This window comes from Camelus ferus, chromosome 13, assembly GCF_009834535.1.
Source record: "Camelus ferus isolate YT-003-E chromosome 13, BCGSAC_Cfer_1.0, whole genome shotgun sequence".
Classification (NCBI taxonomy): domain Eukaryota; kingdom Metazoa; phylum Chordata; class Mammalia; order Artiodactyla; family Camelidae; genus Camelus; species Camelus ferus.
This window is the reverse complement of record NC_045708.1, coordinates 43,966,498-43,991,815: the sequence shown is the minus strand read 5'-3', so window position 1 is coordinate 43,991,815 and position 25,318 is coordinate 43,966,498. Positions and strand designations below refer to the sequence as shown.

The window sequence follows — 25,318 nt, the reverse complement described above, 5'->3', positions numbered from 1 at the left end:
ACAGCACCGTTCAGAACCAGGAAGAGCAAGAGGACAACAAAGCCATGCTTGGGTCCTTGGGCTCCCTGGCGGCGGCCCTCTGGGGGGTGCTCAGTCTCCGCACTCTCCTACTGGGTGCCATAGCCTTTCTTTTCTTTGCTGATTTCATCAGAAAATGTCACCCGAAGAACTACCCGCCTGGACCCCTGCGCCTGCCCTTTGTAGGACATCTCTTCCATCTGGATTTTGAGAATGTGCACCTGTCGCTTCAGCGGGTAAGAGCAGGGGAAGGTGTCCAGCCGCGTCCTGACCCTGATCTGCAGGACAAGGGCCACTCTGGGTACCAAGGGTAGGAGGCTGGGGGGATGGGGGAATCGGGGGGTGAGTAGGGTCTCTGACGCTAAAGCAGAAACCAGGATACACCAGGATCTAAGACTTCTTTTCCGCACCATCAATTGGCATGATTCCACCAGCCCTTTCCAGGGATGAAATATTCTAAACTGTTTACTACTTAAGTGTGCCAGACATGATATGTTCTTCAAGTCATTTAATTGTGTGTCATGTTACAGATTATTGGAACACACTACTTATAATCACTTTATTCTTTTTAAACTAATACCCTTGGGGGGGAAAGCACTACACTTTCCCTCTTGGAGACTACTTTTCCCATGTGTAAAATGGTGGTACTACTACCAGATCCTCACCACATTTCAACTTAATTACTCTGATCACCACAAGGACAGAGCCCCTCACCTTCAGCCTCCTCCATCTGCAATCCACTCTCACTAAAGTGATCATTTAAAATGTCATTCCTCTGCTTAGATTTTCTCCCTACTTCCCAGTTGCACCTCAATCTCAGACTCCCTAGGGAGCCATTTGGAACACTTCTTGTAGCCTCTTTCCACTTTTTGTGATCATCTCCCATCAGGGCTTCGAAACTGGCCGTTCTGAGTTTCTTAAAATTCTCTCCGGCATCCAACACTCTCCCAAGAATCTTTAGCTGCTTCCCTGCCTCTCAGCACTGGTCCTTTGCTCAACTGTGATAGGTAGTTGTGAATATTAAATAAAACAGTGAATGGTAAATATTAATATAGCTAATAGTAGGTACCCAGCAAATATTAGTTTCCCTTTCCCTAGAAAGTACCTGGAGCACTTTAAACACAAGCCTATAGTGTATGCTCAAGTTCAAATGGAGAGGTGTTTGTCACTTTCCAGGAGAAACACCCAATTGCTACTACTAAATGACAGAATTAGTGTACAGAATTCCAAATCTAGGCTCCTAAACCTGTCCCCTTGTTTAAGAAATGTGTTGTTTAATTTCCAAGTATTGGGAGATTTTCTTGCTTTTGTTTTTGTTTTCCTGTTAATGATTTCCAGTTTGAGTCCATTGTTGTCTGAGGACATATTCTTATGATTTCAAGTTTTAAAAACTGTGTAAAGGTTGGTTTTATGACCCAAGATACAGCACCATGCATACTTGAAAAATGCATTTTGCCATTGTCAGGTGTTCTATACTATATGTCAATTAGATAAAATTAGGTGACTGTGTTCTTTATTTCTTCTGTACCCTTGCTGACTTCTTATCTACCGATTCTCTCGATGACTATAAGAGGCATGTTGAAGTCTCCAAATATAATTACAGGTTCCTCTACTTCTCTAGTCAGTTCTGGTACTTTTCATTTATATATTTGGCAGCTCTTTTATGTGGTGCATACACATTTAAATTGTTATGTTATCTTGGTGAATTGGCTCTTTAATTATTAAGTAATGTTCCTCTTTATCTCTGGTAATTTTCTTTGCCTGAACTTTACTTTGTCTGATGTAATATAAGCACACCAGCTCTCTTTTCATTAGGATTCGCATTGTATATGCTTCTGCATTCACTCACTTTTAACCTTAACTTATATGGTTACTTTGAAATGAGTTTCTTGTTGATAGCATAGAGGTGGGTCATTTTTAAAAAATTCTGCCAACCCCTGCCTTTTTTATTGATGAATTTAAATTATTTACATTTAACGTAATTATTGATATGTTAACCTCAAAATCTGCCAGTTTACTTTTTATTTTCTTTTTTACTTTGTATTTCATTCCTCTCTTTCTTCTGTATCTTCCTGTGGGTCACTTGAACATTTTTTATGATTCTGTTTTTATTTATCTATAGTATTTTTGAGTATATCTCTTTGTATTGTGTTTTAAGTGCTTGCTGTAAACATTATATGCTATAGCTACACAGCTTATTAAAATAAGAATCAACACTTTATCACTTCAGGAGGAATATAGATACCTTAAACTTTAGGTCCTTTTACCTTCCCCATTATGTAAACTTTCTTCAATATTATCTCTACATACATTGAGAACTACATCAGAGAGTATTATAATTTTGCTTTTAACTGTCAAACACAATTTTTTACATTGAAAAAGAGAAGTCTACTGTATTTACCCATTTATTTACACTTTTTTGCTCTTTCTTTCCTAACTGTAGAACTTTCTTTAGCCATTCCTTTAGAAATGGTCTGCAGTCAAAAAATTCTCCTAGCTTTCTATCGTCTAAAAATGTGTTTATTTCACCTTCATTTCTCAAGTACATTATTACTGGATATAGAGTTCTGGGTTGACAGTAACTTGTATTCTTAAGCATATTGTGCTACTTCTTTCTGGTCTCCCTAGTTTCTGATAAGGAATCTGCTGTAATTTGAGTTGTTTTTTTTCTCCATGAGTAATGAGTTATTTTCCTCTGCGTGCTTTCAAGATGTTTCCATTGTTATCAGTTTTCAGAGATTTGATTATGATATGTGGCTGTTGAATTCTTTGGATTTATTGGATTCACTCACAGCTTCTTGAATCTGTAGGCGTTTTCTGGTACCACGTTTGAGAAATTTCCAACTATGATTTCTTCAAATATTTTTTCACAACAAGGTTTCTTTTTTTCCTTTCCTTTTAGTACTTTTGGGCACTGATGTCACAGGGGATAGACCTTTTGTATTCTAACATCAGTCCCTGAAGCTGAGTTTTTGTTCTTTTTCAGTCCATTTTCTCTGTGCTGCTCAAATTGGATACTTTCTATTGATGTCTTTAATTTCACTGATCCTTCTATCATTAACACTCTGCCATTGAGTTGCTCTATTGAGTTTTTGTTTCAGTTATTTTATTTTTTATTTGTAAGATTTCTCTTTGGTTCTTATGTATATTTTCTATTTCATTGCTAAGGTTTTCTATTTTTTAACTTTTTGAGAATGTAATTATTTATTGAAACATACTTACAATGGCTGCTTTAAAATCTTTATCCTATAATTCCAATGTCTCTATCCTCTCAGTATTGGTTTCAACTCATTCAAGTTGAGCTTTCCTTGGTTCTTTTCTGGCCATTTGGTGTATTTTGTTAGATGCCTCTGGAGTATATGTAAATCTAACATTTTGGCAGATGGTCAACCTGTTTATGTTCAGAATGCTCACTTTTGTGTATTGTGGTTCAAATGTCCATTTAGTTTATAGAACCTCTGCAGTGTTATACTGGTCTACCCCTCAGGACTCCAGCCCACATTCTCATCAGTGCAGGCTGGAGAGAGTGAGGGTGGGGAAAGAAGACTGGGCCCCATTCCCAGTAGGATAGCCTATTCCTATTACTGCAGGGGGCAAGGATGGAAGTTAGAGATCTCCCCATGTCTCCTCCATGGGGAACGGATGCCTCCTTATTTCTGTAGTGTGGTAGAAATCAGATTTTGCCCACTGACTACTCCAAGGAGTCTCTTTAGTGCAGATCAGGGGGTGATAGTCCCAATTTAGCTCAAAGACTTAGCAGGAGAGAGGCATTGCCTTGTTGTTGCTGAGGTTCTGTGAAGTCAAATTTCCACCCACATTCTCCACTGCTGTAGCCCCCCAACTAGAGTAGAAGAAGGTCACATCTTTTTTTCATGGTATTTGCCTCCAGAACAGTAAGGTAGAAATGTTGAAATGTTTCATCCTGGTGGACCAATCTTTTTCAGATCCTTTGGCTACAGAGAACAGGATTTTATTAGAATTATTTTTTGTCTGTGCTAATCAGCGATGAGTAGGAAGAGTAAAGTGGGAGGCTTTTACTCCATCTTGTGTGGAATCAGAAACCTGACCTGTGCTCTTGTTTTACCACTAATATGGATATGACTAGAGAGGATAAATTATGTGCCTGAAGTCATAAAACTGGCCAGAGATTAAACTGAGCCTAGGGTCTTATCTCTGGCCTGAAGATTTTTTTCTTTTATCAGAACTGTTAAGTTTTATTTTGTATAGATTTACAATTGTTACATTTTGGTCTTTAAAGCAAAATGGAGTTCAACAAATGGAGTTAAATGCTATGACTTAGTCATAATTAAAATTACATTCTAGAAATTTGGAAACATTAAGTATGACCTATCTGCCAGATCATGTATACAGTTATATGTTCATTTTCATTTAGTCTTCAAAAAAGGCACACAAGTTAGGAAAATTCTGATTGTTTCCATTTAACCACCAAGGAAACTGACCAAAAAGTATGTAGTGACTTGTCCAAGTTATTCAATATGGATAATAGCCAAAAAAGGACTTGAACCAGGACTGTTTGACTCATATACCTTACTCTGGTTATGCTACCTGACATCTTATGACAGAGGATAATTGATTTATTCAGGGATTAATTTATTCAACAGATTTTAATGAATTGCTCATCACATGACAGGCATAGTACAAGAAGTATATGACAAAATGTGTGGTGTAAACTTTTGGTAACTAAATGAGATGACATTAGATGGGATCACTGTGAATGGGAAACCCTGGAGATAATCTCGGTGGAATGTGGAAATAAATTTAGGTGAACTTGAAAGGAATGCTAAGCAAGTGGCTACTTGGAGTAAAGGGGACAGGAGATTTTTATTTGACAAAAGTGATCTGAGCTAAAACACAATGAGAGGGCAGTGAAGAAACTGGCCTGTTTGTATGGCATGAAAGGAAACTTCCTTGATTTCCCCTTGCATTTTCCAGACTCTCTCTACCTCAGCTATAAGGCTTATTGCACGAGCATTTAAATAAGAGAAAATCTCTTTAGACTAAGGTGGGGAAATGGTAGATAAGGTGGATAAGTGTGTTAGTGAAGATATACATTAAACTACTTGTAAAAAAAAGAAAAGATCTCACAATACAGTGATGTAACAGAGATTGAAATTTATTTCTCTGTCACAAGTGAGTTCAGATGTAGGCAGGAAGTGCAGGATAGAAGGTTGCTTTATAGCACAAGGTCATCCAGAAACCCCAATTCCTTCAATCTTGTTCTCATCTTGCAACATCATATGTGAGTTCCAGTCCACTGAAGGGGGAAAGGGGCAGGTGGTGAGAAGCACCTTTCATTTAAGATCAAGACCCAAGAGATGCATTCATCCCCACTGCTCATGTCCCAATGGCACCACCCACAGAAGCTGGAAAATGTGATTTTTGATAGGGAAGTCACGTGGCCAGCTAACACGTAGGGAGCTCCACCACTCAGAAGAAGAGAGAGGACTATCTTCATCCTTTCACTTAAGGATGAGACATACAGACAAGTTAGAAAGAACCCAACTAAACACCCACTAGCTATGAGCTAAATCTCTGTGCCTCTTTTTCTGAAAACTGGGAATTCTTTATAGAGTTATTATAAGAATCAAATAAGTTTATGTATATCAGTTTAATGCCATGGTGCCTAACAGATAGTTGATGCTTATTTCCATACCTTTCACTCCCCACTTTCTTCAAAAGTTTATAGTAACAAACTCAAAACCAGTTGTTGGTTGCAAAGGAGGCATCAATTGTCTGTCCTGATTGCTGCATGGGCTCAATCAATCCCCTTTCTGGCCACTTCCCCTCTATTCATTTGTCCATATCTTACCAGAGTCCCTTTGCTAAAATACACTCCCAAATATGTCTATATGAATAATTAATTTTTATTAAAGTTAATATTATGGTTATTTATCACCATTGTCCTAATAGGAACTAGTAATATTCCCCATTTAATAAATTTGGAAACTGACACACAGGGAAGTTAAATAACTTGAACAAAAATCACATAGAAAGTAACAAGCAGAAGCTGGTGGCAAATGTATTCATATGACTTCAAACTCCAAGTTCCTCAGCACTCCCATCACCTCTTCAATTCAATCCTCTAATTTTAAACAAAACAAGATCTACAGTATTTCACTTGACATGAATACACCCTCAGTCTAGCTCACATTACTTTGCCAGCCATTCACAAATGACAGGTATTTTTTTCCAAGAATGGATCCTAGCCTCTGATCCTTAAAATGCTTCCTAAGTTTCCCCCATCAAGGGATTATCATGCAGAATGGTAATAATAAGAACTGATGACCTCTCTAAAAGCTCCATGAGATTGTGAGCGCCTTCAGCATAAGGGCCTGTGCCCCTAGCTCCCGGCCGTGACCAACCACAGGCTTAGCGCTCTTTAATGAACCCCACACTCCAGACAGACAGGACGGTCACTCGTTCCTGGACACCCACGTCTTCCTCCCTTTGCATTTGTGTATGCTATTCCCACAGCCTAAAGTCTTTGCCTTCACACTGCATGTCCTTTCCCTGGCACCCTGACCTTCATTTAGGATCTGGTCCAATTCCCATCTCCTATTAGAATTTTTCTCCCATGTCTGGAGTGGAAATTTGTCTCTTCTTTCAAAGGCTTCACGTATCTTTTTACAGATTTATAACATTTATCATCTTCCCTGAAGCTTTACCTTTTTCTGTAGCCAGCCTTTCCCCAAAGACTTTGACACTTTAGGAAAACACTACAGGGTATTGAACTGTGTATTGCCCCCAAGTATAACATAGTAATGTCAGAAGGTGCCTGCCAACTCTGAAGCAGTTCATAAAAACCTGTTGGATTGAACTTGAATTTGATTTCCACAGACCAGTCTCAGAAACCTAGCATAACCCCAAGAGCTACCTGTGAGACCAATAATCTTAGCAGGAGTTCATGGGCTCCAGGGCACTGGTGAACCCCTGAAAGTTCCTGTGTGCATAACTGTATTCATGTGTACAGGATTTTGCTGGGGAGCAGATCTGTGATGAACACTAGATTTGTAAAGGATTCTGTGATCAAAGAGGGTAAGAACCACTGTTGTGAAGCTTTACTTGATTATGTCTTTAAGTTTCCATTTTTGCTTTATTGGATAGAAATACTTTTTAACTAGAAAAGCAGTACAAATACAATTAGTGAGACATTTTCAAATACAAATTAGGGAGTGAGAGAGAGCATCTTAGCCATCCTTGTGCCCAGCCCCCCCCTCCCCCCACTGCTCAGCACTGGTAAGTGTTCAGAGGAGTGGACCCTCACCCACTGCTAGTTGGGATAAGAATCTGTACACTCTTCATTTTTCCCTTTTTCCTTTTTATGGTTTTTTTCTGTTGATTTTTGTCTTTAAGACCTTAGATTCACTGGAATCCTCCACAACTTTATATCTGTGTTTCATTTTCTTTTCTCACTGGCTCACCATGTCTAATTTTTTATTCTAATACATTTACTACTTCTAATTTATTATTTAAGTGGTGAATTCTACATTTGGAATTTTCATCCTTCATATTAAATTCCTCTCTACCATTCATTTTACTTGCCTTTTATAGCTCCTATGTTACTAATTTTCATCTTTCAGTTTTCATTTCTGATTTTAAACCTGTTTTAGCTCCCTGAACCATCTAATTTTTAATCTTCTTTATTCCCTTACAGTCTTTCTTTTTAAATGACTCATTTGTTTTTGTATATTGAAAAGTATTCCCTGCCTTACAAAGTCTTACAAGGTGACTGTGGGTCCTACATTTACCTCCATGTAAAGCCGTTGGCGCAGTGACTGGCCTGATGTACTCAAGGATATAACAATCACTGTCTTCAATACATGGTGTTCACACCATGAAAGTGTTTGATCCAGTTCTGTCAGACTAGAAACATGCATGGTCAGAGAGTTGGCAGAGATGGAATTCTGAGGACATTCATTTCAGGAAATGCTAATGGGGGGCTGAGTCTCTTCCAAGAACACCTGAGATTCCATTGTATACATTGTCAGTTAGGATTCATCTAACTTAACCTGACATTTTCAGCCCTCCCAGAAACATTGTTACTGTACATTCTAAATTCATCAAGAAATTCTTTTCATAAATCCCTAGATGTTCATCCAGGCATTCACAAAGATGAAGTAAAAACTCTTGAATCACATTCGTGCCATTTTTGTTTTAGCAGATCAGCTTGAGATGGAATCTTGGCTCTGCCCTTTCTATCAAAACAGGACTTATTTGAACAGACATTGGTGGAAAACTCTGGGTCAAAAGGACAATGGAAGGACTGATTTCAGGGTTGGTCTTTAATATAGGAGCAGGGTGGGTGAAATGTGACTAAATCTGTGACATTTGCTCTGATTGGACAACAATGGCCAATGAGCTCCATGTGACAAGAGGGAGCATAAGTGCATGGCAGCTGGGGAGGAGGAGCCAAAGCCACCTGGGGGAAATGAGTGCTTCTGTTTGCTACCATGGCTGCAGCTGGACACAGCCTGACAGACAAGAAGCAGGGACAGGGTCTACATAGAATTGTCTTCTGAGGAAACAGGTCAGGGAAGACGTTGATTAATGACGATTGTCTGCCATCCAAGCCATACCAGCACATACCTGCTCACCTGTGTACACTCGTGCCACGCCTGCACACTCTGCCATTCCCTCTCTTTCTCTCTCTATCCAACTCCCTGCCCTGCTCAGTCTCATTCTCATTCTCACTTGTACTCTCTCACCCCACTTAACTGTAAGGTCCTAGCACCATCTCAGGTTCACGTGTTTGTCCTTATAGCCTACATAATTCCGACCAGTTTCCTTCCAAGACACAATAATTTTCACACTTTGGCAAGGTTATTTTCCTGTGACTCATTTTTCTTTTCTGAAAGACAAAGACAATTATTACTTCTATAGGGTAGTTGTGAAGTTAAATGAGATCAGCTGTGAAAGTGCTTAACATGGCACCCAGTGGATGTGGTTGTCTGTGGCCATGAGTGCCTTTCTGCAGGGCACCATCCCTGTGCTCTCATTCATTCTGTCAACGTGACCATGTCCATCTACGTCCTTTTGCACACAAAGTCCATTCATTCCTCAGAGTCTCCGGTGACTATCTGCCAGTTACCAGAAACCAAAATGCCTTTCATATTGCTGTTCTCATTTCCCTCACAGAACCCTGTGAAGGAAGAATACCTTTTTCCCCTTTATAGCAGGCTCAAAAAAAGGGAAGAAAAATTCCTGAGAGCTCACAGCAGGTCAACCAGAAAGTTAAATTTACATGTGGCCCCAGACCTAGTGTGGTCATCTCCTTACCTGCCCCAAGGTATACTGAATTTTCTATTGCCTGGAATGTGTTGGGGAGGGGACATTCTCTTATGGTTAAACAGATATGATTTGCTAAGAAGTTCATGCTTGTTACACCAGATGTTCACTAAACATATCTCAGCCTCCTCTGATGATCTCATGTGCTAGCTTCTCTCCTTTCACAGAATTCTAAGATGCTTGGGGTTAGAGACCTTGTCTATCTTAGTATAGTTGTATCTTCATGACTGGTTCTTTGGACAAATGGCACAGGCTCACTCTGGTTAATAGGTTGAACGTATAAATGAATGACTATAAGGAAAGTTTTTGTCCTGTAGTAAACTGAATCCAAATCTAGTTCACAGGAGGGAAATGGGAAAAGGTAGAAACATTCCTGTCTGACCATGGTGCACACACACACATGCATGCACAGACTCCCCTCCGTACAAGCTATACACACACACCCTTCATTGCTTGACACACAGATGTGCATATTCAACGGTGACTGTTTTGCTATTTTCCAGTTTGTGAAGAAATATGGGAATGTTTTTAGGCTGGAAGTTGGTGACTTTTCCTCCGTTGTTATAACTGGATTGCCCTTAATCAAAGAAGCCTTTGTGCACCAGGGCCAAAACTTTGCGAACCGCCCCGTAACTCCTTTCATAGAACGTGTCTTTAAGAACAAAGGTAAGTGTGTGAAGTGATGTAAGATGCATATGGTTGATATTCTTGTGGTCTGTGGAAGTGCCTCTGTGACTATAATTCTCCAAAATTCCAGGAACCAGGCTCATCATAATATTCATGCCCCTGACAGAAGCTGTGTGCCTGCATTTCCCTGTTGAAGGCACTGCCTCAGGCAACCTGGCATGGTCAGCCACAAAGTCATGGATTTGAGAGAATCTCTGTGACCTGCATGAACTCAGTCTGGATGCTTTGATAAATCAGTGTTCACATCATTCAATTACATGATGTGTCTTACAAGAAGAGGAAGAGGAAATGTGGTCTCAGTCTCTCTTTCTGCTTTCCCACTGACATCTCTTCCCCTAGGAAAACGGATGTGGATCTGCATCCTTCTGCTGATATTGTGGCTCCTCTTTCCTCTAACTCCTTATGATTTAATATTAAAGCTCAGCCCTGCAAGGTATATCCAGCCTTTGAGTCTGTGTTAGAGCAATTTGGCATGAACGTTTAGAATGATCATTAAATACCTTACCGATTTAAAAATCTAAATGGAAAACCCAAATCTATTCTTCTGTAAAAGCACCATTCTTTTCAAATGCTTCTCAACTCCTCTTTGAACTACTTTATCCATTGCCTGTACATCGCTCACTCTACGTATTATCTGCCAAATAAAACCTGGTGTTAGGCAAGAGTGATGTAACTAACAGTGAGTAGAACAGCCAAAATCATGATCGTTATGTAAATACTTCCACTCAGAATGACAGTATCAGTTATGCTAATATTTAGAGTCTTGGTGTTATGAAGATAAGAGCACATGTACTCATTAGTGGTATCTAATCTAGTCCTGAGATTCTAAAAACTAATGTATGTAAATGACAGTTAATGCAGGTAGGAAGCAGTCAGGCAGAAGGAATAGAATATGAAAATCCTCTGAGGAGGGAAGGAGGACAGTGAACTTGGGGAACTGAAAGGGGGCCAGTGTGGCAGCGCAGGGATTAAATGGAGATGAAGCTGCTGCGTCTGGCCAGGATCCTTCATGCATGTTCTTGTTAATGATGTTGTTCTAATCCAAACAAAAATGGAAACTTGAATGGTTTAAGTAGAGGAAGGAATCATCATATTCACATTGTACATTTTAAAGACTTAGCTAGGCTGCAATGTTAAGATGGAATAAAGGGAGTAAGAGACTATTGTGGCATTTTGGGTTAGAAAATGTGGTAGCTTGGAATAGGAAGGTAGCAATAATTGAAAGTAGAGTAGATTAGACCAGGATAGTGGCTGTGAAGATACATGGATTTAAGATTTCTGAAGGTAAATCCTATAAGACATGATGACCTAAATGGAGGGAGAATGAGGTATTTAGGTGGACACCCAAGTGGGCAGATAAAGGGAAGAAGGAACATTTTGGGAAAGACAAGGTGGGGGTTGGCCTGGCGGGGGAGTAGTTTGAAGCAAATAAGGAATTCAGTCATGAATACACTGAGCTTGAAACCCTTTGAATCAGCGGAGTCAAGCAGACACTTGTATATACACCTGGAGCTGAGGAAGAAATAGTTGCTCACTATCAGTAGACATCATTTAAAATTTAGGAGTTAATGAGATTTTCTTAGAAATGGAGTCTAGGTTAGGAATAGAAGAGGCCTGAAGATCATGAATCTTGAAGAATTGCATCATTTTGAAATTTGATAGAATTAGATGAATTAACAAAAACATGGTAAGTTCCCTGTGGTCAGAGAATTAGGAGGAAAATCTGGAGAGTGAGGGGTCCTGAGCACCACTGGAAGAGAGTGTTTCAAGAGACAAGTGTCTCGGGCTGCTGACGTATCCAGATGAGGTCGAAAGGAATCCTGGATTTGACAGCAGGTGGGGTCATTTCATGGACAGGGTGGAGGCCAAAGCCAGACAGCAAAAGGGACTGAAGGGTGCTCTGGATGTGAAGACTGAAAGGAGTGTGGCCTCAGTTGTGTTACGAAATGAATGATGGTGTATGGAACACACCAAGACGTTTTTTGTTTCCTTTCCTGTGTTGTTCTTTTTCCACTGACTCTTCACACTTCCCTGGTTTCTTGAGTGATTCACTGATCTTTTAAATTTCTCCTTCGATTAGAGCTTTGACTCCTTGTGAGTATGGATTTTGCCTAATCCATAAGTGCATTGTAGTATGTAGCAAAAGAAACACTGAAGTATATTTAGATGATACGTAATCAAATTGTTGGCTTGGAGTGGGGCAGCCTGGATTTGAAAACCTGTTCAGCTGCTTACTAACTCTGTGTCCTTGCAGAGTTTGCTTTTATCCATGTGTCTCAGTTTTCTCATCAACAAAATTGTGGGCAGGATGTTGGCAGTATGGTAGAACCTAGGTCAGGGAGGTTCTGTGAGTACTAAATTACTCATTGAATTAAAAATACAAATGTGTCTGGCATTTCAAGCAATCAGTAAACACTAGCCATTATACCCACAGCTTTGGGATTATTTCTCTGGATAGATTCAAGTGCCTTAAAGCCCTCCTCCTTCCTCCCATCTAACACACATCCCCACGGCATGTGTTGGGTTTCTTTTCATAATGCTGGTTTTCTTTTCCCCAGGATTGATCATGTCCAATGGCCAGGTGTGGAAGGAACAAAGAAGATTTGCCCTGATGACACTGAGGAACTTTGGTTTAGGAAAGAAGAGCTTAGAGGAATGCATTCAGGAAGAGGCCCGCTACCTCACCCAGGCAGTAGGAGAGGAGGCTGGTGAGTGTGTCATAGGACAGTGAGTGTGTCATAGGACAGGTGCAGGAGACTGCGGCTCATTCCTTCACTGACCAGATGCTTAATAAGAGCCCATGTGCCTGCCCTGTGCCCAGCACTGTGTAGGGCGCTGAGGAGTTAACAGTGAACAACTAACCATGACCTGCCCTCATGGAGCTGGAGAATTAGACACAAGAAGATGGGTATAGAACACATTATTGATTTTAAATCCTGGTGGTCAGTTTGACTTAGAGGCACTGATTGGGTACTTGCTGTAGGTCAGACCCTGTGGAGGGTGCTGGAGCCACGGTCTCAGTGGTGATTCTGTACTCAGTGTGTCATATGTCATGTAGGGTAGACCCTCAGAGAAAAGAGAAAGACATCAATTTTCTCTCTCCAGGACAGCCTTTCGACCCCAACATCAAAATCAAGAATGCGGTATCCAATATTATTTGTTCCATCACATTTGGGGAGCGCTTTGACTACCAGAATGATCAGTTCCAGGAGCTGCTGAGGCTAATGGATGAGATCACACTTCTGCAGGAATCAGTGTCCTGCCAGGTGGGACATTCTCACTTCCTACCTTGGATAAGGATATTGGGCTGATGTCAGACACAGATAAGATGGGGTCTTCCTGGTCTTCTTTTATAAGCTAGAACATAACCTTTTAAAAATTGTCTTTAACACAAACATATTTGAAATCAACCTATTGTGTTTACTATTTTGGATAACATTGTTAAATATTTATCACAGACAAAGAATGTTATTAACATTCGTAAAGTACAAAACTTCCCATGACCTACACTTGTGCACGTATGTTTTTTCTTTAAAAGTAAAATATCTCCATCACTTTTGAGTCCCTCCCCTCCATGTCCCTTCCTAACTCCCCATGTCTGTCCTCCCTCAGAAGTTCTCTTCTGTGCCCTGTGCTCCCTGGGCACATTGTTTTGAGATTCATATATGAGTTGCTCTTTTTAGGAGTTCTGTTTAGTTTTCCATCCTGTGAATATGGCACTGTTTGCTATTCTTTTCTCTCCTGATGACTACTTGGGTGACTTCCACTGTGGGGATGTTGTGATTAAGCTGCTGTGAACATTTTTGTTCACTTGTTCACGTGGGCACATCCTTCCATTTCTCTTGCAGATTCACTTGGACATAAATAGTACTTAACGGTTCCCCAAGTGGCTTCACTGTTTACATGCCCATCCACTCTGGATGTGGTCAATCATCTACTTCTGTCAGGTATACACGTAGGGGGTTCAAACCTCACCCCTTCTTTGCTGGGCCTGCCCTCCTCCTCTGTCCTGCTGGGCCTGTGAGTCTGTCAATAACTCTGCTCAGCTTCTTGGTCTCTCAGCCTCTTTTCTGGATTTGGAAGGAAATTCTAGGGATAATCAGCCCCAGGTGTTGAGGTCTCCTCTTTCATGTCTAGAAGAGGGTTTGCTGTTATTTATACCTGATGAGCATCTTTGTCTGGAGCTTTCTGGACCCATCACACCAAAGGTGATAAAGCAGTTCCTATGAGTCCTGGCACATTAAAGGGGCCTAATGAATGTGGGCTTTTATGATTATTGTCAATGTTATTTTTGAATAATGTTCCCTGTTCTCACTTCTAATCAGGGTAGGCACCCGTTCAGTATTTCCATTTTCTTTCCTCTTCTTAGGACAGAGCCTAGAAAGTCATGAGATTTCAGGGGATACAGAGCTGCCTGTTCCTGGGGAAGACAGTTTCCTGGGTGGGGTGGGTGGGTATGATGGGGCAGTGGGGCAGGGGTAGAAGCATTTCTTAGAGACGCAAAGGAGACCAGGTACTTTGATGGACAACTACACACACCTTATCTCTGTTGACTTTTTCCAACAGTCCTTTAAGGTGAAATAAAACATCCTGATGTGTGCAAGGAGATACCGTCATGTCTAAGCAAATCCGCATACTGGTCCACAGGCTCTGTGTTAAGTGTGGGGTGGGTCTCCTGTCATGTGGTCTCCAAAATAACCCTCAAGCCTGACTGGCAGCCAGTTTAAGTAGTGAGAAACCACATTTTTACCATTAGTATTACTAGTATTATTACCAAAGTATTATAACTAGAAAGCAACAGAGCTAATAGTCCAGTTCCTGCCAGCTTCTCTTTAAACCTCGGTCATTTTCCACTATGTTATGCTATCTCTTTTTGACCTGATATTATGAGAGAAAATATATTCAAAAAAGTACTATATTTCACCCTTCAAATATCTTACTCACATAGAGATTACATCATAATGGGGACAAATAAATAAATATATATGTTTTTAAAATAGATACAAGTATGCATAGACAGATAGACATGTTTTACACATATGCAAACACACACACACACACACACACACACACATACTGGTGATAATTGCCAAGACGGAAAATAAAACAAAATAAAGTAATGGAAAGAGACTGCAAGAAGTTCTGCTAATTATAGTATCACTGGGTAAGACAGGCCCAAGTAAGTGGCCTTGGAATAGGACTTTTATTAAGTAAGGGGCTGGAGTTATGCATATTTCAGAGGAAGACCATTCCAGGTAGAAGGAATAGCAAATGCAAGGACCTAAACAAGGACATCCTGGGTGTTACCACAGAGGCCAATGAGGCTGCAATGGAAAGAGTAAGAGAGAGGAAAATGGCGGGGAGGATAGCAGAGGAGGAGACAGGGGTGTGAGGGGCCAGCTCATGGAGAGCTTCAGGCCAGGAGAATGAGGTAGAATTTTGTCTTAACGTCATGGAAAGTCATTGGAGGTTTGAGAGACAGAAAGTAACTGACTACGCTTCAGTTAAAAAAAAAAAAGTGAAATGATCGATTAAACTGTTAAATGATCCCCCTTGGAGCTGAGCTGAACAGGATTAAGGACGGAATCAGGAAAACTGTTGAAGGCTCTTACAGCATCCAGGTAGGACATTCTGGTGGATTATACAGGGATGACAAAGCAGTTGGAGTGGTGACGGGTCGTCTGACACTGGATGTATTGTGGATGGATGCATTCATGCTTGGTCAGAGGAGTTAAGAAGAAGGATGTGAGAGATAAGAAAACTGGACTGTAACTCCAAAGGTTAAATATAATCAGAAAATAGAGGTGGAAAGACGGGATGGTTATAGTGTGTTAAAAAGTGGAAAACTGGTACCACCTTGTGATCATGATTGTTTTGTTTTCTCAATCAGCTGTACGATATCTTTCCGTGGATAATGAACTTCCTCCCTGGATCCCACCAAAGGGTCTTTAGAAACTGGGAGAAACTGAAAATGTTTGTTGCCCAGGTGATTGAAAACCACAAGAGAGACTGGAATCCTGCTGAAGCAAGAGACTTCATTGATGCTTACCTCCAGGAAACAGAGAAGGTGAGGAACCCAGAGTTCTTTCGTGAGTTCTGTTCCTAAAGAGCAAATGAGGGGATTTGATGTCTAATTGTTGCTGTAACCAGTTACCACAAACCTGGGGGCTTCACACAACACAATGTTTTCTTTTATAATTCTAAATATAAAAAGTCTGAAACCAGCTTCATGGACTAATCAGGGTGATGAAGGGCTGTCTTCTTCTGGAAATTCTAGGGGAAAAACCATTTTCTTGACTTCTCCAGCCTGTAGTGGCTGCCTGTACCCCTTGATTCACGGCCCCTTCCTCCATCTTCACAGTCATCAATGTAGCACCTTCTTTGCCACCAATGTTACATCTTCTCTTTACGTCCTTCTTGTCTCCCTCTTTTAAAGACTCCTGTGAATATATTGGGTTCCCTGAAATGATCCAGGATAATCTTCCCATATCAAGTTCCTTAATTTCTGCCACATAAGCTACCATCTCCAGGTTCCAGAGATCAGGTCGTGGTCATCTCTGTGGTTCATTATTCAGTCCAGCACAGAGGAGTGAATTAGAGGCAGGGATTCATAGAGTGGAGGAATATAATTAACTCATAACTGATGAGACAATTAGTAATAAAGATATTCTATGTCTATGAGTGTGTTTCTGTTTTGTATTTCTGTTTTGTTTGTTTGTTTGTTTTTTAGATTCCACATATGAGTGATCACATATGGTATTTTTCTTTCTCTTTCTGGTTTACTTCACTTAGAATGACATTCTCCAGGAACATCCATGTTGCTGCAAATGGCGTTATGTTGTCAGTTTTTATGGCTGAATACTATTCCATTGTATAAATATACCACATCTTCTTTATCCAGTCATCTGCAGATGGGCATTTAGGCTCTTTCCATGTCTTGGCTATTGTAAATAGTGCTGCTATGAACATTGGGGTGCAGGTGTCATTTTGAAGTAGGGTTCCTTCTGGATATATGCCCAGGAGTGGGATTCCTGGGTCATACAGTAAGTCTATTCCTAGTCTTTTGAGGAATCTCCACACTGTTTTCCACAGTGGCTGCACCAAACTGCATTCCCACCAGCAGTATAGGAGGGTTCCCTTTTCTCCACAGCCTCTCCAGCATTTGTCATTTGTGAACTTGTGGTTGCCAAGGGAGTGGGGGGTGGGAAAGGACAGACTGGGATTTCAAAATGTAGAAAAGATAAACAAGATTATACTGTATAGCACAGGGAAATATATACAAGATCTTATGGTAGCTCACAGTGGAAAAAATATGACAATGAATATATATATGTTCATGTATAACTGAAAAATTGTGCTCTGCACTGGAATTTGACACAACATTGTAAAATGACTACAACTTAATAAAAAAAGTTAAAAAAACTAAATAAATAAACTTAATTACTTCAATAAAAAAGAAATAAAGATAGAAATCAACTATACTCAACTAAAAAAGAAAAGAATTCACAAAATCTTAAATTAATATTTAAATTTAAAGAAGAAAGTTTAATGGTATTTTTCTTTAGGCATTTGAAACCTGAAATACTGCCTTTTCATAGTCTATTCTTTACCTTTTATCCAAATCTGAAGCAGATACACAAAAGGAAAAGAAAGTATAGGGTCATTATAGTTGGACCAATGCCCAGCTCTCTACCCCTTCCCTCAGCTCCCCAGCCCAGAACACAAGTAAAGCTGAGCCTGATGCCAGAGTTCAGCTTCAAATGGGAGAGACTTTCCCTTCTTCCCTCATCCTCATATTATCCCTTTCCAACAATGTAGGAAAGAAGCGGGAAAAAAGCCAAAATGAATGTACAGTCTTTCGTGTGGTAACCCCTCTGAGTAATACACATCACTGCATGCCTGTCATCATCCTTGACTCATCAGATCATTTATTCCTCTCCTGGAGTTGACAGAGTGGTAGATTTCTTTCCATCTCCTCTCTTATTTCTCCTTATTAGCATAATGTTACTAGAAGCACTGGTTTCTCCTCAGAGGAGGAGATTTCACCTGCTGTAAGGTGTGCAGGTGTGGGACCACACGCAGAGAAATGTTGACACAGTGAAGCTTCTGGAGGAAGGTGACAAAGATGCTGGAGAACCATGAGGAATGGTTGTTGGAATCACAGAGTTTAAGCTAGAAAGGAAAAGGATAACAGGGAGACATGAGAATTGTTGTGCTTCACAGAAATTCACTGTATTCTTTCAGTACAAACACATATTGTGTGTTTGCTACCGCCTTTGTATCTTACGTAATTCATAATGCCATCATAAGGAGTGAGTATTGTTAGTTCTATTTTCTCAAACAGGAAACTGAGGCACAGAGAGAGTTAGTAACTTGCACAAGTCACACAGATAGTAAATGATGTGGCTAATGTTGGAACCCCAGGCTTTTTTCCAAGTCTAGTACTAGATTCTAACAAATTATGGGCATAAAAAAATTAGTTATTTTGATTTTCATCCAAGAAAGGTAACAATACATCCAGCACTTTGGGCAGGAGGATGTAAACGATATTCCATCCTCCTGAGACGGCCAAAGGGAAGTCATTTCTCCTGGGGGTGGGGGTCTCTCTTTCCACATTCTCTCTTGGATGAAGCCCTTCTGTATTGTGGCAAAAAAAAAAAAAAAACCCATCTAATTAAACCAATAAACATTGTGCTTTCTAGCATAAGGGCAATGCTACCTCAAGTTTCGATGAAGAAAACCTTATCTATATCACCCTGGACCTCTTTTTTGCTGGAACAGAGACAACTTCAACAACACTGTGCTGGGGTCTGCTCTACATGGCCCTGTACCCAGACATCCAAGGTAAGCATGTCAGTGGGTGTGCCTGGGCCAGGTCAGGATGGTGCTCCTGGAACACACTTCCCAAAGTTGGGGCCAGAAGACAGGTGGTAGGATGGAGGGATGGTAGGGCAGTCACAGCACCTGGTGGACTGGAGAACGGGCACATTCTTCAGTTTTACAGTCACAACTGTGAAGGGTCCACGTACTATAAACATAACAGAGAGTCCCTGCCCTCAGGAAACTGCCAGTCTAGTGGGGAAAACAGTGAGGTCCATGGACATCTTGGTGAGTTTCCAGAAAGAGTTACATTCTATTCATTTGTGAAACCTGGTCATAGCCTTCCCTCCTGTTAAGTCATGTCTTCCACTGCCCTGTGGGTGATGTTCAGACTCCTGAGTCCGGTGTGTCCTGCCCTCTGATGTGCCCCTTCCTGCCTGTTCAGCCTCAACCCTACTCACCCAACATGGTGGCCTCACTAAACGACATGTGGTTTTCACTGCACTGTCCTAATTTATGCCTCTGTGCCGTCACACCTGCTCCTCCCCAGAAGAATAATAACAAGAAAGTATTTCCCTGATTTCTTTACACTTTAAGCCACTAGCTATGCTGGAAGAATCTACTCAGATACAACTTCTTCTATGAAGTTTCCCCACTTTCTGTGAAACTACTAACATTTCCTTCCTTCGGAGATAACCAAATCCACCTCCTTCACTTTCCTTTTCCTGAATTATTTAAATATCCTCTCCACAGGCTTCAGTCTATTCAAGGACAGTGACTGTTTCAATCTTTTTTTTTTTCTCTAGGCCCAAGAACACTTTGGGCATATGGAGGATAAAACTGTTGTAATACAGGTTTTTTAAGTGGGCTAACAGTTTATTAATAGACCTTAAAATCAATTTAGTGGATCAAGACCAACTTTTTTTTTCTAAATTAAAGAAAAATACATTAGAAAAGATTAGAGTGCTGCCTGTTTACTCAGGATAAGTTTTTTTTAATGAAATTTTATTTCTTTCCTTATATACATACATGTGTGTTGTATCTGTTATATTTTTGTTCATGTGTCCTGAGTTGTGATGTAAAATTCATTTGCACTGTGAATTATAGAATTTTTTTTAAGTTTAAAAGCCACCTAGTTAGGTCTAGATTTGGCTTCTCTCTTAGAGGTTCCAAAATACCAATGGATTATGATGACATAAGATGGGGAATCAACCCAAGTGTCTATTGATGGATGAATTGACCAATAAAATGTGAAATACAATGGAGTATTATTTAGCCTTAAGAAGGAAAAATTCTGACATATGGTATAACATAGATGAACCTAGAGGACATGAGACTACACTTAACATTCCAGTCAATAAAGGACATTAACTGTATGTTTCTATTTATACCAGCTATCTTGAGTGGTTGAATTCATAGAAAGTGAAAGTCAAATGTTGGTTGTCAGAGGCTAGGCATGAGGAATATGGGGAGTTATGGCTGTTTGGATGTAGAGTTTCAGTTTTACAAGATAAAAAACTCTTCTGGAAATTGGTTGTACAACAATGTGTATATACGTAACATTATTAAACTGTACATGTAAAAACGGTTAAGATGTTAATTTTTATGTGTATTTTACAACAATTTTTATAGGTTTTCAATGGTCAGTTAAAAAATAAAGGAAGTGTATTTTTCTCTCAGGTGAAAAATCTAAGCTGGACTCTGCAGAACATTTTGGGGTCCAAAGTCCTTCCAGTGTGTTTCTCTATTGTATCTACAGTGATGCCCTGTTTGCAGTTACAAAGATTGCTCCCCACTGAGGCTGCCTTTCCACCAGTGGGAAGAGAAGAAGGAGAAGGAAGCACACACCCTAACAAGAAGGGCAGGTTCCAAGTGTAAACATTCTCCACATACATTCTATTGGCCAGAACATAGTAACAGGGAATCGGAATTATAGTCTTTAGCTGGAGAACTAGGAATCCAGATAAAATCTCTATTATTCAACAACAACAACAAAAAATTGGAAAAGAGATATTGGGTCATAATTAGAAGGGTTTTTTCATTTGTTGTATATGTCTCTGAATCATTTCATGTAAATCTCAAAACATCTTAAAGATGAAGGTAGATTTATCCTCACTAATAAGAAGAGGACACTGAGGCTCAAGGGTATCAGTAACTTACAGTAGGAATATTGAGGAGGAAGAATTTGCAACCAGATTTGTCTTAAACCAGCACCCACTTTGCACTCAGGTACCTCCTTGAGAAACTACTGTCTACACAGCCTGCTATAACTTTAGCCATTTTGATCCTGGTTATTTCATCCCTTAGCTGAACCAGGCTCAAGGAGGGTAATGAATATTAGAATAATAGAAAGTTCTCTGCTTTTCCAGAAAAAGTACAGGCTGAGATTGACAGGGTGATTGGCCAATGGCAGCAGCCGAGCACGGCAGCTCGAGAGTCCATGCCCTACACCAACGCTGTCATCCACGAGGTGCAGAGAATGGGCAACATTGTTCCCCTGAACGTGCCCAGGGAGGTGATGGTGGACACCACGCTGGCTGGATACCACCTGCCCAAGGTAATTGTGGCCTCACTCGCTGCCTCAGATCTCCATGCTCATCTTTTTAAATGGTGGGACTCTCTACTGGGAAAGTGACATGGATTCTTGTCCCAGGGAATCACTTAATTGAGCAGAGAGGTGTTACACCTGATGTAATACTATGTATTTTCTCTGTGAGTGTTCCTTAGAACATTAGTTCACCTAGATGTTAATAGGTGTTGTGGAGGGGAAGGGGGTTCCTGGATCAAATATAGTTCACTTTTCTTCACTGTGAGATTTCTCAGTGTTTTGACCATGTGATGTGCACTGTGATTCTTTGTGGGGAGACAGCAAGAACAGCTCTCAGTCAGACTTTGACATGAGTTCTTTTTCTTTGCCTTGGTAGAGCTTCTCACAGGACTAGGGACCTCCTAGATTTTGGAACGTTCTGCTTTACAATCTTGGGCTTATAGAGTATTGAAATATGAAGGGACTCTTGAGACCTCGTGAACCAACATCACATTCATGCTGGTTTTTCTAATATAATAGCCCTTAGGGTATTTATCCAGCTTTGGCTGACAGCCCAGTGATGGAGCTATCAACACACAAGAGAAACCAATCCAGGTGTGTGCAGTATTAAGGATCAGAATAGGAGAGAAAGGAACTGGTGCTCATTAAGCAGTGATTATGTACCATGGATTATTTAGATTCTTTGAAAATGTCTTGACCAGTCCTCAGAATAATTTTGTTCTTCCCATTTTATAAATTTGAAGTCCAGGCTCAGAGAGTGACTACGCTTGCAAAAGATCTCTCAACTGCAAGTGTAAGAGTTGAGTTCCAGAACCAGATCTGTTCTGATTTGGAGGTTCATCTTTTTTTTTTTCAACAAAATGTTCTCTCCACATGAGTTGCTTTTCTTTGACATTAAAAGAATCTCCCTGCAATACTTCTCAGTTGGTCCCACTTAAATTCCTTGTTCTCACAAAGAAAATTCATTTATTTTATTTTTAAAATTCTTTTTAATTGAAGTATAGTAGACTTACAATGTTGTGTTGATTTCTGTTATATAGCATAGTGGTTTATATATATATATATTTATATATAGCATATATATATATTCATTCCTGTTCATATTCTTTCTCATTATACATAATACAAGATATTGAATATAGTTCCCTGTGCTCTACACTAGGACCTTGCTGTGTATCCATTTTATGTATACTAGTGTGTATCTGCAAATACTGAACTGAGGAAATTCTGCTCTCACTCTACACCCTAATCTTAGGATCTGGGCAGACCTCTCCCCTGTACTCCCTAGCGTCCTGTCTGCACACTGCACACTTACACTTCCTTTGCTTTCTCACCACTTTGCTGGGCCTCTGTGGATCCATCTCCATTTGTCTCAGTCCCTCTGTGAGTGTCTTACCTGGGGACGATCTCACCGTCCCTACAGAGCCAGGAAAAGCAGCTATTCCTGCTGCTATTGCCTTTGCTTTTTTCTTACTGATCGACCTTCTTGTGGGTAGAGGCTGAGGTCTAAATCATTTCACCAGTGCTCTTTGAGTTTTAATAGCTGTCATTTAGCTCCATCAATCTGGCTCTGCTCAACAGTCCTATCACCACTCATTTTTAATATCTGCTAGAATAATCATCCTGGGAACTGAGACATCTCGTTGACTGCCTATTGTAGAGACTCAGAGCCATAGCATTGATGTCAAATGCCCTAGTTCAAATCATGGTTCTAACTCCTCCCACCCTGTCACTCTGGACACTTTATTCAAACTCTCAGAAATAAAAACTCTTTATCTGAAAAACGCTTTTAAACCTGCCTCCAAGGTGGAGGAAAAGTGAAGTCATGCATGTAAAATTTTTAATTTAGTGCTTTGTATTAAAAGTACTCCAAATAACATTCTTATTCTTATTAATTCAACAAATGTTCATTAAGCACCTAAAATGTATAGGTCTGGGAAAACAACTCTGAGGAAAATAATCATGCAAGTTTATAGGTACAAACCATGAAAACTGCCCAGCAGAAAAAAGTCACTGGATTCTCTAAAAAATCAGGCTAACTGGAATGGGGAGTGGGAGCAGGAGTGGGCAGAAGGTTTCCAAAAGAAAGTGATTTTTGAACTGAGTATTAAAGGCTAATTAAGAGTTAACTTGGTTACAAAGTGGGAAGAAAGGACATTCCATGCAAGGTGAACAGCTTATGAAAGGCGTGGAAATTAATGAGGACATGTGGTAACTTTGAGAAACTGCAAGAAGATTTCTGTAGCAAACTCTGCTTTCCTCATGAGGAGCACATGGAAACAAAAAGAGAGGGTATGGGGTGCAGTTAAACAGCTATTTAGGGAAGCAAGGCGGGTAGCCTGGACCAGGGTGGCAGTGGTGGACATAAAATGGAGGAGACAGAATCAAGAGAAATTTAAAGTAATCTTGACCAGCCTTGTTGAAGGATTGGATGAAGGCAGAATGAGGGAAAGAGAGATATTAAGGAGGACTCCTGGGTTACTTGCTATGTACCTGGATGGATAGTGGTTCCTTCACAGGGCGACCTGATTCTCTTATTCAACCTTCTGTGGAATGACCTAGACTGTCGAGGGAAGAGACTGGGGGAAAGATACATGAGGCATTTTTACCTTGAAAGAGCATAGTTTTCAGTTCAGGGAGCAGCTGTGTTGGTTTTGGGACAATATTAACTGGACAGCTGTCACATTATTCTCTCATTGATGCACACATGTACCCTCCCAAGTTCTACACTGACATGTCCCTGGAGAGATCCATTTGACAGTAATGAATGGTCACACTTCCCTGGTAAAATTCCCCGCAGACACTTCCATCCACCATTGTAATCTGTCCCCTGGCAAAGAGCAGGGTCCTAGAGGTTGGGCTCAGAAGGTGGTGAGTTGAGGAGGTTGAGGGGGTTCAGGGTGCTGTCAGGCTTTGGTGTGGGAGCCCTCTGCACAGGTGTGTTGTGTGGGTCAAGCCTTGCCTGAGTCTTTGCTGACTTTTCTAGGGAACCGTGGTCCTGACCAACCTGACTGCACTGCACAGGGACCCTGCAGAGTGGGCCACCCCAGACACGTTCAATCCAGAGCACTTTCTGGAGAATGGACAGTTTAAGAAAAGGGAAGCCTTTCTGCCTTTCTCAGTAGGTGAGTTGCAGTAAATAGGTGTGTGGGGACCCAGTGTCCCTCTCTCAGCCCTTATCTCCTCTTTTCCCTAGAGTGCTCTGCTCTTGTTGAAATGTCTCCAGTGTCAAATTTTTAAAAAATGCTCAGAATTATGTTTCATTTGGGGTATTACTGAGGACTGTAGCCAGAGAAGGTGGCCTCATAGCTCCTACGGACTGTTCCAAGAGGTAAGGAAAGAGTCGTGATATGAAGTTTTTGCTGAAAAAACAAAACAAAACAAACAAGCAAACAGACAAAAAAAAATGTAGTGAAACATCAAAATTTTACTGCTCATCATCAAAAAAAGAAAAAGAAAAAGTCCAGTTATCCCAAGTTAATGATTTTAGTGCAAGAGTCTGAACTCATTGAAATTATTCCTGTAAATTCATCTTTACACTCTGGGACCAATATCCTGTTTTTCTCCACCCTGAATTCCCCTTAGGGTGCACTACTGGGGGCAGAGAGACATGGTGGTAGAGACCAGTGTGGGGTATTATAGCCCAAAAGGGGCAAGGAGGGCATTCAGGAAGGGGAGGGACAGAAGGAGCCTGGAGCAGGTGTCAGAGTGCAGCAGGGATGAGAAAAGATCTGCTCTGCACGGGGCAGGGGGTGGAAGACCATGGCAGGGAGATTCCCAACCATTAAGGAGGAAAACCTGATGTAGGGAAATGGTGCCTTGTACCTGAGAACTCAGCTCTGACATTTACTTGCTGATCCTTTTCATCAGTTTGCTTTTAAGAATTGAAAAAAGATAACACAAGGTTTGGGTTTTTGTCTTTGTTGTTTGCTACTGGAT

The 25,318-nt window shown here is 40.6% G+C and overlaps 1 protein-coding gene across 3 annotated transcripts in view; it reads left to right on the top strand.

The window, feature by feature from the left end:
• Positions 1-25,318, top strand: part of LOC102509190 (cytochrome P450 2J2) — a 30,945-nt gene continuing 5,627 nt past the window's right edge. For all 3 annotated transcript variants that reach the window (XM_032494413.1, XM_032494412.1, XM_032494411.1), the window contains exons 1-8: positions 1-254; positions 9,828-9,990; positions 12,570-12,719; positions 13,117-13,277; positions 15,902-16,078; positions 18,714-18,855; positions 21,201-21,388; positions 24,366-24,504. In XM_032494413.1, coding sequence (XP_032350304.1) covers positions 45-254; positions 9,828-9,990; positions 12,570-12,719; positions 13,117-13,277; positions 15,902-16,078; positions 18,714-18,855; positions 21,201-21,388; positions 24,366-24,504 — 1,330 coding nt within the window. In that variant the 5' untranslated portion in view covers positions 1-44. The remainder of the gene's footprint in view (positions 255-9,827; positions 9,991-12,569; positions 12,720-13,116; positions 13,278-15,901; positions 16,079-18,713; positions 18,856-21,200; positions 21,389-24,365; positions 24,505-25,318) is intronic.